Genomic DNA, 15,364 nt, shown 5'->3' with positions numbered 1-15,364 from the left:
GAATGAAAGAAAGAGTGGTAAAGTGCAGGCAAGGCACTGGACAAAGCACTAGGGACAAAACTGAGTTGAAATGATTTGATAAGGTAATGTTTTGTACTTTTTTTAATTTGCTGCTGGTTCTGCCCCCATGCGTCTCAACGCTCACAGGGAACAGAACCCGGAACACTGATGCATTGGGTGGAGGATCCGGTGGAGGTTACAGCGGGAGGACATTGCAGGATCCTAGGGTCAAGCTAGATGATGATGGACAACAATTCATCAGGCCAGCAGAGACAATCCTAAGGCACACGGCCCTACTTTCACTTTTTATATTCATGTGATCAGTGGGTCGAACCCAAAAAGATTTTGATGTAGCAGGTGTAGGTATGTGCAGTCTACTGTGTCCACTGTAGGTGGTGCTCAACTGCAGCAGCAATGCAGAGGGAGAGGAAGTCGTAGGGAATAGAGTCCCTCTATGGTTTCCTGGGTCACAGTAATCCATATGGCAGCCATCTTGGGTGTGGCAGAGTCTATTTAAGACCCTGCCCCTTGGGTTTGGCATGCTTTATGCAAGTGGGTAGGAAAAGGTACCCCATCTGAGGTGGACAGTACTAGTGATAGGGAAAGGTTCCTGACAAGGAGGTAAAGCGTAGGGTCGCATCTCTCTGGATACCTTCCTGATTGGATTAAATGCTATTCTTGCATGTGTTTGGAAAGTTATTTAATATAGCAGTGTGAATATATTATTACAGTGCAAAATGAATCCAGAAGAAATGATCCTACACATTTTGAAATACACATACTCTACACACTTTCTACTCTAATATATACTATATTGTACTTCCATTTAGCATATACACATGAGTAAAAGGAAAATAAAATGGCATTTTTTTTCAAGATACATTACAGAACAAATGTAACTGTACAGTCACACTGCAAATAGTTATTTTATATGAGGAAACTGATCTTTATTGAGGAACCATGCAATTAATTAAGCAATCTGGATGCCGTTCAGCAATGTGTGCCGCATGGGGTGTCACCGATATGTCATACACTGGCATAATGCATCAGATGTCATTTATGAACATGAGAACTTTCTATTTTACCATTAGGGAAGGTCTGAATTCTTCTGAGCTGGAAACTTTTAAAGACCTGTCTTGATTTCTGGTTACAACCCTTTCTGGGATGGTTCCCTGTTCTTCCTATAGATATATATATGCCACTGTAATGCCGCACAGGTAAACAGCAGGCAGATCTTGAAAACAAAATATTCCTGTCTTGCTTATTTTTCTGCCTACAGCACAATGAGGAACGAATTCTGCTCTTTGGCATTTGCTCGGGCGGTTTTTGCAGAATTTCTGGCCACTTTAATATTTGTCTTTTTGGGGGTAGGTTCTGCCCTTAATTGGTCTTCGGCTCTGCCAACTGTTCTGCAGATCTCGATAGCCTTTGGCCTTGCCATTGGTACCTTAGTACAAACGTTTGGACATGTCAGTGGGGCCCATATAAACCCAGCAGTCACTGTAGCTTTCTTATTGGGCTCCCATATTTCTATTTTACGAGCCCTATTCTATATAATTGCACAACTGGTAGGGGCAATTGCAGGAGCTGGCATCATACATGCAGTAGCGCCAGTGAATGTGCGTGGAAATCTGGCTATTAATGCGGTAAGTGCTATGTGTATGTAAGTAGAAGGCTTCCATATCTATCTATCTATCTATCTATCTATCTATCTATCTATCTATCTATCTATCTATCTATCTATCTATCTATCTATCTATCTATCTATCTATCTATCTATCTATCTATCTATCTATCTATCTAACTAATCTATCCATTTCCCTTTCTCCATATCTATAATTCTGTCTATCTGTATTGGTACCCTATCTATCTCTCCATATCTATCTAATAGGGAAGGTCTGAATTCCTCTGAGCTGGAAAGTTTTAAGGACCTGTCTTGTTTCCAAAGTACAACCTTTTCTGGAATGGTTCCCTGTTCTTTCTCTAGATATATATATGCCACTGTAATGCCACACAAGTAAACAGAAGACAGATCCTGAGAACAAAACATTCCTGTCTTGCTTATATTTCTGCTTACAGCACAATGAGGAACGAATTCTGCTCCTTAGCGTTTGCTCGAGCAGTGTTTTCAGAATTTCTGGCCACTTTAATATTTGTCTTTTTTGGGATAGGGTCTGCCCTTCATTGGTCTTCGGGTGTGCCAACTGTTCTGCAGATCTCCATAGCCTTTGGCCTTGCCATTGGTACCTTAGTACAAACTTTTGGACATGTCAGTGGGGCCCATATAAACCCAGCAGTCACTGTAGCTTTCTTATTGGGCTCCCATATTTCTATTTTACGAGCCCTTTTCTATATAATTGCACAGCTGGTAGGGGCAATTGCAGGAGCTGGCATCATACATGCAGTAGCGCCAGCAGAGGTCCGTGGAAACCTGGCCATTAATGAGGTAAGTGCTATGTGCATCTATCTATCTATCTATCTATCTATCTATCTATCTATCTATCTATCTATCTATCTATCTATCTATCTATCTATCTATCTATCTATCTCTTTCTCCATATCTATCTCTCTGTCTATCTGTATTGGTAACATCTATCTATCTATCTATCTATCTATCTATCTATCTATCTATCTATCTATCTATCTATCTATCTATATATCTATCTATCTATTTACCTATCTATCTATCATGCACACACTATCAGAAAATCGATATGTATGTATGCACACTCCATTCAAGCAAGCAGCAGCCAGACATCTAGCATTTCAGAAGTAGAGTTCAGCCATGGCAGCTGATATATTTTTTTTCTGTACAGGTTACCTTCATAATTACAATCATACAGATATGATTCATTTTCATGCTATAAAAACATTGCAAAAGCTGCCATTTCTTATATCAGTCCCCAATCACACGTATATGCTGCAACAGCGTAATTGTTAACCAAAACAGGGTCAGCATGCTTGCAAAAATTTTTGATCACCATACTTTGTTGTGTGTTTCCTCATTTACTGACACAATGCTCAGATGTGACATGGTGCTTGCGAAGCTCCCATACAGGCTTGTTCGATAATGCAGTGGGGTTGATTTACTAAAAACTGCAATGCGCAAGATCTGGTACAACTCTGCATAGAAACCAATCGGCTTCCAGGTTTTATTGTCAAAGCTTAATTGAATAAGATGAAATTAGAAGCTGATTGACCATGTTCTGCTGCACCAGATTTTGCACTCTCCAGGTTTAGTAAATAAACCCCAATGCATTGAGCCATGATGCTGCATAATGTGGCAATAACCTGTGGCAACCAATTAGATTTCAGTTTTCTGTAGATACATCAGTAAGGAGATGACATCTGATAGGTTGCTATGGGTTACTGTGCATTGAACAATTTTATGATTCAAGGTTAATAATATTGCCTTCCTCAACATTTTCGCTATGGGTAGATTTCACGGAATTTCTCTGAATATTTCAGCCATATGTTCCATATCAATGGATGCCTATTCCTACCTCATTGTCTTTTTATCTCAGCCTGATCTCTATGATGTCTCACCTAGTGTCCTATTTTTACTGTACGACAATCTGTTTACATTTATTCAAATTAGCGTTTGTTAGATAACCCTGCAGACGGCATGAGCCTCATTAATTTCACTTGGCATTCTTTGATATCATCTAGATAAACATGTAATGACAACATGGAAAGAATTTGAATAATATATTTTTACTAGATTGAAGCAGAAATTTTATTAAAAACACAGAACACTTACAATTCTGGTCCACAGTGTAGTTGGAATAGTCTCTCTGTGCTGGAATGTGATAGTACAGCTTTGCATAATGTGTATAACTAAATAAATTGTTGGCTCAGGCTGATAGGTGAAATGCAGTCTTAGCCCCTGTACACACGGTCGAAGATTTAGACAACCAAATCCGTCGGATTTTGTCCATCAGATTTTGTCCATCGGATTGTGTCCGAAACTGTTGCATACACACGGTCGGACTAAGTTGTCGAAAAATCTGATTATTCAGAACGTGATGACGTAATTTCGTTACGATGGGACTACGTTCAGGCTAGTAGCCAATAGCTTTGATGTAGGAATTTGATCTGAGCATGCGTGGCACTTAGTCCGATCAAAATTCTCTACACATGAACGGAGTATGTCCGATCGAACCAGTTGGTCGGGAAATAGTTGGAAAATTGGGTCCGACGGATATTCCGACGGAATCAGTCCGATGCATACCACACACAGTGGGATTATCCGACAATATTCCGATAGGACACATTCCGACGGATTCTCCGACCGTGTGTACAAGGGCTTAAAGGGGTGGTATCACAAATAATTCACCACTAATTTAATTTATTTTTGTATGGCAACTACAAGGGGCACTTTACATGGAAATAGAGAAATGAAAGTGAAGGTGATCGCTTCTAATTTTCTTCCAACTGTAATTTTTCTACTTCAGGTTTAAATAAATAGTCTCACTTCAATTTTTATTAATTCGTCCTGTTCCCCAGGAGACAAAGGACATGTTGTACTTTGTGCTATCTTCCTATGGCTAGCTGGGACAGGGCACTACTCCTCCCTCCTCGGCCATCCGACAGCGCAGTGAGCACAGAGACAGCTGCTTTGACAAACTGCCCTTTTCTCCATCTCCAAGCACTTGCTGAACAGAAGTGTCTCAGAACAAATGCAGGGGTCAAGGAGCTTGTCCGTGGCTGAACCGCGCTCTGTGTGTCAATGGACACACAGAGCTTGCTCAGGAGTGCACATGAATGCGTGCCCCCATAGCAAGCGTCTTCCTATGGTGGGCACTCGGCAGGGGTGGGGAGCCAGGAGCGCCAGCGGAGGATCAGAGAAGGGGAGGATCAAGCCTGCTCTTTGCAAAATCATTACACAGAGCTGGTAAGTATACCATATGTATTATTTTAATGAAAAACATGTAAAGCTTTAACATCACTTCAAGTTTTCTAAATAGTCACATATATTTAATGCTGCAAACTTAATTTTCTGAGAAGAAATGTTTATTCTAAAAACAACTGTAGATGTGAGATAAGAGTGAACAATTTCAGTCTTGTTGCCAGATCAAGGAACGATCGTAGTTACATAGTTAAGTTGAAAAAAGACAAGTCCATCTAGTTCGACCAATATAAAAAATAAATAAATAGAAAACCTCCATATGCATAATCCTATGCCCACAGCTGATCCAGAGAAAAGTAGAAAAAAAATGTAATTATGTAAATCATGTAAAGCATGGTCCATTTTGTTCCAGTGGGAACAATATCCAGTTATATTTTGTGCATTTAGGAATATATCCAGCTTTTTTTTTTTAAACAATCTACTGAGCTGGCCAGAACTAGTATAGTTGCCAGTATTGTTAATATCATGTCTATGGAACCCCAGCTGCTAAAACAGCGCAACTGAAGCAATCGGTCAGGAAGGTTTGAACACTTGTTCCATTCAATGTCTTCCCATCAATAAGCCTGTGTTGCTTCCTTTCACCTCTCCATTGATTGTATTACTCTAGGGCAGTGATGGCAAACATTGGCACCCCAGATGTTTTGGAACTACATTTCCCACGATGCTCATGCACTCTACAGTATAGTTGAGCATCATAGGATGCGTAGTTCCAAAACATCTGGAGTGCCAAAGTTTGCCATCACTGCTCTAGGGTCTATAGGCCACCTATAAATACTCCATTTGTTCATATGTGTCTTTTTATTTTTTTTTTTTTTAATATGTTTTTTATTGAAGAAAAAGGAACAGTACATAACAAAACATTATATATACCATGGAAAAAGGTGTATATGGTACATATGACTGGTTATAATAGCAATTACAACATTTTGAACAACCTTGGGAAGGATAACAATCAAACCCTTGTTACTAATCATCCTGATGGCTATTATAAAGCTAGAGGAGGGTAAGTGGGTCTTGTTATGTAGTGACTGGATAATATGTGTCTTACCTGATCCCCACTTAGTCCCACATCCATCTCAGAATTTTCCATTAATTGCAGGGGTTTCCTATTTCATTAGGATTACTGCACAAAATGTTACCTGTCTGTAAGGCCGCGTACACACGCGGGGACTGTTCGCTCAACTTTGTCCGCTGAACAGTGTTTCGGCGGACAGTCCGCTCGTGTGTGGGCTTTCAGCGGACAGTTTCAGCGGACAGTCTGCTGAACAAAGTTTTTCGGAAATTCCGAAAAACTGTCCGCTGAAACTCTGTTTCAGCGAACAGTCCCCTCGTGTGTAGGCTTGTTCGTCAAACTAAGTTCCGCTCATGCTCAGAAAGGATTTACACGCCGAAGTTTGCATTGCAGTGTATAGGACGTCGTATTTTTCGTCCCGTCGTACGTGCCGTTCACGTCATCGCGCACGGTTTCAGCGGACTGTTCGTTCGTCGTGTGTGGGCAAGTCCGTCCATGCTAATTTTGAGCGGACTGTCCGCTGAAACTGTTTGGCGGACAAAGTTGGGCGAACAGTCCCCGCGTGTGTACGCGGCCTAAGAAACGATTTCCCTTTCAACAGTCACTGCTTTGTCATACACCTTTGAAATGCTCATATATTTTTCTTTAACTTTTTTTTTTGTAAATTTAATATACATTTATGCTAAGATTTAAGGTGTAAGCTTTGAGAGCATAGCACATAGTGAGTTAATTTGGCAATATCTTGTAAATGATTTTAGTAACTGATAATGAGGCCATGAAGGTTGCCGTTGGAGGTTAGAGTGTTTGATTGTCTAAGTAGTAATAGGAAATATCCAACATGTATGGAATAATGGAGGTGTGTGTTCAGGCAAAGTAACTCACATGAGGGTCTTACCATGGTCATCTAATAAGGGAACTTTGATAATTAAGGGCAATGCAACAGGTCCACTTTAGAGCAGAGAGGGTAAAGAACATATAGTTACCCTGTGAGTTGTCTGCTTGTTCACCTGGCAGAGTGAAATCTGGTACTCCTGGGTCTCCTGGGGTAGAAGCATAAGGTGCACAGCCTTGGGCATGCTAGGAGGGCCGCTTAGACGGAAGCCTCTCTTACCTCTGCATCGCCAAGCCATGCCCGGCACTATGCAAGTCCTGCAGATTACATGGGGAGAGCTCTGATGATTAGTGATGGACGAACTTCCGACGGGACGTTTCGCGAAAGCGAAATGCGAACGGACCCAAACGTTCGCGAAACCGAACGTTCGCCGCGGGCCCCATTGACTTCAATGGGAGGCGAACTTTGCAAACCTTCATGTCGAATTTGCGGCCACGTGGTAATTATTAGGGGGTAAAACGTAGTCCCACCATCTGGACAATGACATAATACATGTATGAGGTGAATTTGGGATCGATAACTACAAGCATTTTTATTTTATTTGGGAAATTGTTCTAACAATTCAGGACTATGGAGCTAATGAAGGCAATGGAGGAGAGGGAAGGTCAGGGACCAGGGTAGGCAAAGAAGAGGGTGCAGGAGATGATCACCAGCAGCGTGACATACCGGAATGACACATGCACCGTGATAGAGGCATCTGACAGCAGCACCGTAATACAGAGCACTGACAGCAGCACCGTGACATACAGCGCTGACAGCAGCACCGTGACATACAGCGCTGACAGCAGCACCGTGACATACAGCGCTGACAGCAGCACCGTGACATACAGCGCTGACAGCAGCACCGTGACATACAGCGCTGACAGCAGCACCGTGACATACAGCGCTGACAGCAGCACCGTGACATACAGCGCTGACAGCAGCACCGTGACATACAGCGCTGACAGCAGCACCGTGACATACAGCGCTGACAGCAGCACCGTGACATACAGCGCTGACAGCAGCACCGTGACATACAGCGCTGACAGCAGCACCGTGACATACAGCGCTGACAGCAGCACCGTGACATACAGCACTGACAGCAGCACCGTAAGCAGCCCCAGGAGGAAGTCAGCACAGCACAGGGATGGTGTGATCCCCTCATAATAAGAACCCCCAGGAGGAAGTCAGCACAGCACAGGGATAGTGTGATCCCTTCATAATAAGAACCCCCAGGAGGAAGTCAGCACAGCACAGGGATATCATAAGCAGCCCCAGTAGAAATATGACACCGCTCAACCTCTTCAAAGAGGAGGGTAGGGGCATATAGTACGGTGTGCTTTTTTGGGTCAAGGAAGTGAGCCAAATGAATTAAGAAGGTCTGTGTGCTTGATTAAAAAAATAGTTTATAGACATATACATGGTCTACTGGTCACATGTGTTGAATTCCTCCGAGATCCATGCCTCATTCATTTTTAGAAATGTGAGGTAGTTAACACTGTGGTGAGCTAGGCGAGTACGCTTATCGGTCACAATCCCCCCTGCTGCGCTGAACGTCCTTTCGGACAGGACACTGGATGAGGGGCAAGCCAACAGTTCGATTGCAAATTGGGCAAGCTCTGGCCAGAGGTCAAGCCTGCCCACCCAGTAGTCTAGGGGTTCATCACTCCTCAGAGCGTCCACATCGGCCGTTAACCCAATGTAGTCGGACACCTGACGGTCTAGGCGTTCCCTGATGCTGGATCCGGATGACACCTGTCGATGGGTCGGCTGAAAGAATGACCTCATATCCGAAGTCACCAACACATCTTCAAACCGGCCTCTTCTTGCAGGCGCTGTTGGATTGGTACCCGCAAATCCTTCTCTGGGAGTGGGAATTGCTCCTCTGCCAGCGCACGCAAAAGCAGAATGCAGCATTTCTCGAAGCAAGGCCTGGAAGTGCTGCATTCTGACAGCCCTCTGCGACGGCGGTAACATTTCCGCCATTTTGTGTTTGTACCGGGGGTCTAAGTACGTTGCCACCCAGTACTGGTCCTTGACCCTCATGCTTTTTATACGGGGGTCCCTATTAAAACACTGGAGCATGAAGGCCCCCATTTGCACTAAAGTGGAAGCGGTGTGGTGGCCTGGCTCCTGCTCATCATCCAGGATAATGTCGTCCTCTTCATTCTCCTCTCCCCATCCTCGCACAACAGGGATCCCAGAAAGGTTTAAAGCATGCTCTTCTTGCTCCTGCTCATCCGCCCCGGCACCATCCTCCTCTGACTCCTCATCAGACTCCTGTTGTTGACTTGTCTCAGATAGAGTAGCCCCCCCTGGGAATTCATCCAGCATTGCGACTTCCTCATCTTCCCGCTCCTGCTCCTCCACAGCCTGATCAATGACACGACGCAATGCACGCTCCAGAAAGAAGGCATAAGGTACCATGTCACTGATGGCGCCATGGCTGCGACTGACCAGTTTGGTGATCTCCTCAAATGGCCGCAGAAGTCTGCATGTGTCGCGCATGAGCAGCCACTGGCGCGGTGAAAAAAAACCCAGCTCCCCAGAACCGTTTCTTTCGCAGAGTTCATACAGGTAGACGTTAACTGCACGTTTCTGCTGGAGCAGCCTATCAAGCATATAGAAGGTTGAGTTCCATCGCGTCGGGCAATCGCAAATAAGACGTCTGACCGGCAGATGGTGTCGCCGCTGAATGTCAGCAAGGCGAGCCATGGCCGTGTAAGATCTTCTGAAATGGGCCGAGATTTTCCTTGCCTGCCGCAAGATGTCCTGGACCCCAGGGTATTTGACAAGGAATCGCTGCACGACCAAGTTTAAGACGTGTGCCATGCACGGCACGTGCGTGATTTTGCCCTGTTTCAATGCGCTAAGCAGATTGGCACCGTTGTCACACACCACTTTACCAACTGTCAAATTGAGCGGTGTTAGCCACTCATCTGCCTGTGAACGCAAAGCTGAAAGGAGTGCCGGGCCAGTGTGGCTCTTTGCTTCCAGGCACAACAGACGCAGCACGGCATGGCAACGTCTCACCTGGCATGTGGAATAGGTTCTGGGGAGCTTGGGCGGTGCAGTGGAAGAGACGCTAGCAGCGGAAAAGGAGGAGGCAGCTGAGGAGGAGAGGGAGGAGGATGGAGTAGGAGGAGGAGAAGAAGAGTCAGGCCTGCATGCAATCCGTGGCGGTAAAACCAAATCTACACGGGTGCCACGGGTTACATGCTTGACGGCCGTCAGAAGGTTCACCCAGTGGGCAGTAAAACTGATATACCTTCCCTGCCCGTGTTTGCTAGACCACGTGTCTGTGGTCAGATGTATCTTGGCACCGACACTGTGTGCCAGAGATACATTCACTTGCCGCTGAACATGGCCATATAGCTCTGGGATGCCCTTCTCTGAGAAATACTTCCTTCCTGGGACCTTCCATTGTGGTGTTCCAATGGCCACAAATTTGCGAAAGGCCTCCGAGTCCACCAGTTTATATGGCAGTAGTTGGCGGGCTATGAGTTCTGACAAGCCAGCCGCCAACCGTTGGGCAAGAGGGTTATCCGGCGTCATCATTTTTTTACGCTCAAACATTAGGCCCACGGAAGCCTGCCTTTTTGCAGAAAAATGTGAGCTTGGCGTGATGGAAGGTGGAGTGGAGGACAATTGTGAGGAGAGAGGAGAAGGAGAAGTAGAAGACGAGGCTGGACGGTGAGAGCCTGCAGTGTGGCTTTGTGTGTTCCGTTGCTCCCACTGGGCTCGGTGATGGCTGCTCATGTGCCTTCTTAAGGCGGTCGTCCCTAGGTGAGTATTGGGCTTACCGCGACTAACGCGTTGACTGCAAAGATTGCAGATGGCAACGCTATTGTCAGCAGCGGACACGTTAAAAAAAGCCCACACTGCGGAGCCATGTGCCGGTGTCCTGGGAGCGCCAGATGTGACCGTACATGGTCGATGACTCGCTCCTGATACATTTGCAGTCTGCTTTGTCCCTGCTGTGCAATGTAAGTCATTGCTGCTTCTCCTCCCTATCTGCTGGTCCATATCTCCCTCTGAACTCCCCTCCTCTTCCTCTCTTGTGGGCACCCACGTGACATCACTAGACACGTCATCATCAACGTCACCTTCCCCACCGCTATAAGTAGAGATCTCGGAGTAGGCAGCAACACCGGGGACCAACCTCCTCCTTGGGCTGATCTGGGTACTGGCGTCAGACTGCTGAGTAGCGCTTGTTGCTACCTCCTCTTCCTGATCCAATACCAAGAGTGGCTGCGCATCAGAAATGTCCTCTTGATATGGATCGGAAAATAATTCCAGTGACTCAAGCGGAAGGTATGTGGTGGTGGTGGTGGTGGTCGTGTTGTTGGTGGTAGTGTCTTTGGGGGTGCACATAGCAGAGAGTGAAGAAGAGGGTGCAGATCGAGAGGATGAGGAGGGTGCAGAAGAGTAAGGCTGAGCGAGCCACTCAACCAAGTCTGGTGCATCCTTTAAAGTAATTGAACGCACCTTCTGCAACTTCCCACTTTGGCTCAAGCCTGTTGCTCCTGCCCTACCCCTACCACCCCTGCGGAAGGGCCTGCCTCTTCCTCTGCCTGTCATTTTTTAAATGACCCTGTGACAAAACTCTTAGTCCCTATACCGATGAAGGACTGCTGCAGTATAGGGCAGCGGTCAGCAGTGGTGCACGTCAACCCTATCTATTGTGGACCGATAGCGGTCCTTACAGAACAGCAGACTGTACCGCACTCAAGCCTATGTACCGTAGCACCCTATACCAAGTTACCAGTCCTTATAAGAACTTTTGTGGACCAAGCAGGTTGTGTATTAGTGTTTAGCAGACTGTACGTCAGTCCCTATACCGCTGAAGGACTGCTGCAGTATAGGGCAGCGGTCAGCAGTGGTGCACGTCAACCCTATCTATTGTGGACCGATAGCGGTCCTTACAGAACAGCAGACTGTACCGCACTCAAGCCTATGTACCGTAGCACCCTATACCAAGTTACCAGTCCTTATAAGAACTTTTGTGGACCAAGCAGGTTGTGTATTAGTGTTTAGCAGACTGTACGTCAGTCCCTATACCGCTGAAGGACTGCTGCAGTATAGGGCAGCGGTCAGCAGTGGTGCACGTCAACCCTATCTATTGTGGACCGATAGCGGTCCTTACAGAACAGCAGACTGTACCGCACTCAAGCCTATGTACCGTAGCACCCTATACCAAGTTACCAGTCCTTATAAGAACTTTTGTGGACCAAGCAGGTTGTGTATTAGTGTTTAGCAGACTGTACGTCAGTCCCTATACCGCTGAAGGACTGCTGCAGTATAGGGCAGCGGTCAGCAGTGGTGCACGTCAACCCTATCTATTGTGGACCGATAGCGGTCCTTACAGAACAGCAGACTGTACCGCACTCAAGCCTATGTACCGTAGCACCCTATACCAAGTTACCAGTCCTTATAAGAACTTTTGTGGACCAAGCAGGTTGTGTATTAGTGTTTAGCAGACTGTACGTCAGTCCCTATACCGCTGAAGGACTGCTGCAGTATAGGGCAGCGGTCAGCAGTGGTGCACGTCAACCCTATCTATTGTGGACCGATAGCGGTCCTTACAGAACAGCAGACTGTACCGCACTCAAGCCTATGTACCGTAGCACCCTATACCAAGTTACCAGTCCTTATAAGAACTTTTGTGGAACAAGCAGGTTGTGTGTTAGTGATTAGCAGACTGTACGTCAGTCCCTATACCGCTGAAGGACTGCTGCAGTATAGGTGAGCGGTCAGCAGTGGTGCACGTCAACCCTATCTATTGTGGACCGATAGCGGTCCTTACAGAACAGCAGACTGTACCGCACTCAAGCCTATGTACCGTAGCACCCTATACCAAGTTACCAGTCCTTATAAGAACTTTTGTGGACCAAGCAGGTTGTGTATTAGTGTTTAGCAGACTGTACGTCAGTCCCTATACCGCTGAAGGACTGCTGCAGTATAGGGCAGCGGTCAGCAGTGGTGCACGTCAACCCTATCTATTGTGGACCGATAGCGGTCCTTACAGAACAGCAGACTGTACCGCACTCAAGCCTATGTACCGTAGCACCCTATACCAAGTTACCAGTCCTTATAAGAACTTTTGTGGAACAAGCAGGTTGTGTGTTAGTGATTAGCAGACTGTACGTCAGTCCCTATACCGCTGAAGGACTGCTGCAGTATAGGTGAGCGGTCAGCAGTGGTGCACGTCAACCCTATCTATTGTGGACCTATAGCGGTCCTTACAGAACAGCAGACTGTACCGCACTCAAGCCTATGTACCGTAGCACCCTATACCAAGTTACCAGTCCTTATAAGAACTTTTGTGGACCAAGCAGGTTGTGTATTAGTGTTTAGCAGACTGTACGTCAGTCCCTATACCGCTGAAGGACTGCTGCAGTATAGGTGAGCGGTCAGCAGTGGTGCACGTCAACCCTATCTATTGTGGACCGATAGCGGTCCTTACAGAACAGCAGACTGTACCGCACTCAAGCCTATGTACCGTAGCACCCTATACCAAGTTACCAGTCCTTATAAGAACTTTTGTGGACCAAGCAGGTTGTGTATTAGTGTTTAGCAGACTGTACGTCAGTCCCTATACCGCTGAAGGACTGCTGCAGTATAGGGCAGCGGTCAGCAGTGGTGCACGTCAACCCTATCTATTGTGGACCGATAGCGGTCCTTACAGAACAGCAGACTGTACCGCACTCAAGCCTATGTACCGTAGCACCCTATACCAAGTTACCAGTCCTTATAAGAACTTTTGTGGAACAAGCAGGTTGTGTGTTAGTGATTAGCAGACTGTACGTCAGTCCCTATACCGCTGAAGGACTGCTGCAGTATAGGTGAGCGGTCAGCAGTGGTGCACGTCAACCCTATCTATTGTGAACCTATAGCGGTCCTTACAGAACAGCAGACTGTACCGCACTCAAGCCTATGTACCGTAGCACCCTATACCAAGTTACCAGTCCTTATAAGAACTTTTGTGGACCAAGCAGGTTGTGTATTAGTGTTTAGCAGACTGTACGTCAGTCCCTATACCGCTGAAGGACTGCTGCAGTATAGGGCAGCGGTCAGCAGTGGTGCACGTCAACCCTATCTATTGTGGACCGATAGCGGTCCTTACAGAACAGCAGACTGTACCGCACTCAAGCCTATGTACCGTAGCACCCTATACCAAGTTACCAGTCCTTATAAGAACTTTTGTGGACCAAGCAGGTTGTGTATTAGTGTTTAGCAGACTGTACGTCAGTCCCTATACCGCTGAAGGACTGCTGCAGTATAGGGCAGCGGTCAGCAGTGGTGCACGTCAACCCTATCTATTGTGGACCGATAGCGGTCCTTACAGAACAGCAGACTGTACCGCACTCAAGCCTATGTACCGTAGCACCCTATACCAAGTTACCAGTCCTTATAAGAACTTTTGTGGAACAAGCAGGTTGTGTGTTAGTGATTAGCAGACTGTACGTCAGTCCCTATACCGCTGAAGGACTGCTGCAGTATAGGTGAGCGGTCAGCAGTGGTGCACGTCAACCCTATCTATTGTGGACCGATAGCGGTCCTTACAGAACAGCAGACTGTACCGCACTCAAGCCTATGTACCGTAGCACCCTATACCAAGTTACCAGTCCTTATAAGAACTTTTGTGGACCAAGCAGGTTGTGTATTAGTGTTTAGCAGACTGTACGTCAGTCCCTATACCGCTGAAGGACTGCTGCAGTATAGGGCAGCGGTCAGCAGTGGTGCACGTCAACCCTATCTATTGTGGACCGATAGCGGTCCTTACAGAACAGCAGACTGTACCGCACTCAAGCCTATGTACCGTAGCACCCTATACCAAGTTACCAGTCCTTATAAGAACTTTTGTGGAACAAGCAGGTTGTGTGTTAGTGATTAGCAGACTGTACGTCAGTCCCTATACCGCTGAAGGACTGCTGCAGTATAGGTGAGCGGTCAGCAGTGGTGCACGTCAACCCTATCTATTGTGGACCTATAGCGGTCCTTACAGAACAGCAGACTGTACCGCACTCAAGCCTATGTACCGTAGCACCCTATACCAAGTTACCAGTCCTTATAAGAACTTTTGTGGACCAAGCAGGTTGTGTATTAGTGTTTAGCAGACTGTACGTCAGTCCCTATACCGCTGAAGGACTGCTGCAGTATAGGGCAGCGGTCAGCAGTGGTGCACGTCAACCCTATCTATTGTGGACCGATAGCGGTCCTTACAGAACAGCAGACTGTACCGCACTCAAGCCTATGTACCGTAGCACCCTATACCAAGTTACCAGTCCTTATAAGAACTTTTGTGGAACAAGCAGGTTGTGTGTTAGTGATTAGCAGACTGTACGTCAGTCCCTATACCGCTGAAGGACTGCTGCAGTATAGGGCAGCGGTCAGCAGTGGTGCACGTCAACCCTATCTATTGTGGACCGATAGCGGTCCTTACAGAACAGCAGACTGTACCGCACTCAAGCCTATGTACCGTAGCACCCTATACCAAGTTACCAGTCCTTATAAGAACTTTTGTGGAACAAGTGAGTTGTGAATGTTTAGCAGACTGCAGCAGAAGGGC

General features: G+C 46.4%; 1 protein-coding gene across 1 annotated transcript in view; it reads left to right on the top strand.

Moving 5' to 3' along the window:
• The first annotated feature begins 1,991 nt into the window (after positions 1 to 1,991).
• LOC143984034 (aquaporin-5-like) overlaps positions 1,992 to 15,364 on the top strand; it is a 32,095-nt gene continuing 18,722 nt past the window's right edge. The window contains exon 1 of the mRNA XM_077484309.1: positions 1,992 to 2,446. Within this exon, the coding sequence (XP_077340435.1) occupies positions 2,084 to 2,446 (363 nt within the window). The 5' untranslated portion in view covers positions 1,992 to 2,083. The remainder of the gene's footprint in view (positions 2,447 to 15,364) is intronic.

The sequence above is a fragment of the Lithobates pipiens genome, unplaced genomic scaffold (genome assembly GCF_037356315.1).
Source record: "Lithobates pipiens isolate NorthernLeopardFrog02 unplaced genomic scaffold, aLitPip1_a1.2 Scaffold_16, whole genome shotgun sequence".
NCBI classification, from domain to species: Eukaryota; Metazoa; Chordata; class Amphibia; order Anura; family Ranidae; genus Lithobates; species Lithobates pipiens.
This window is presented reverse-complemented; position numbering and strand designations above follow the sequence as displayed.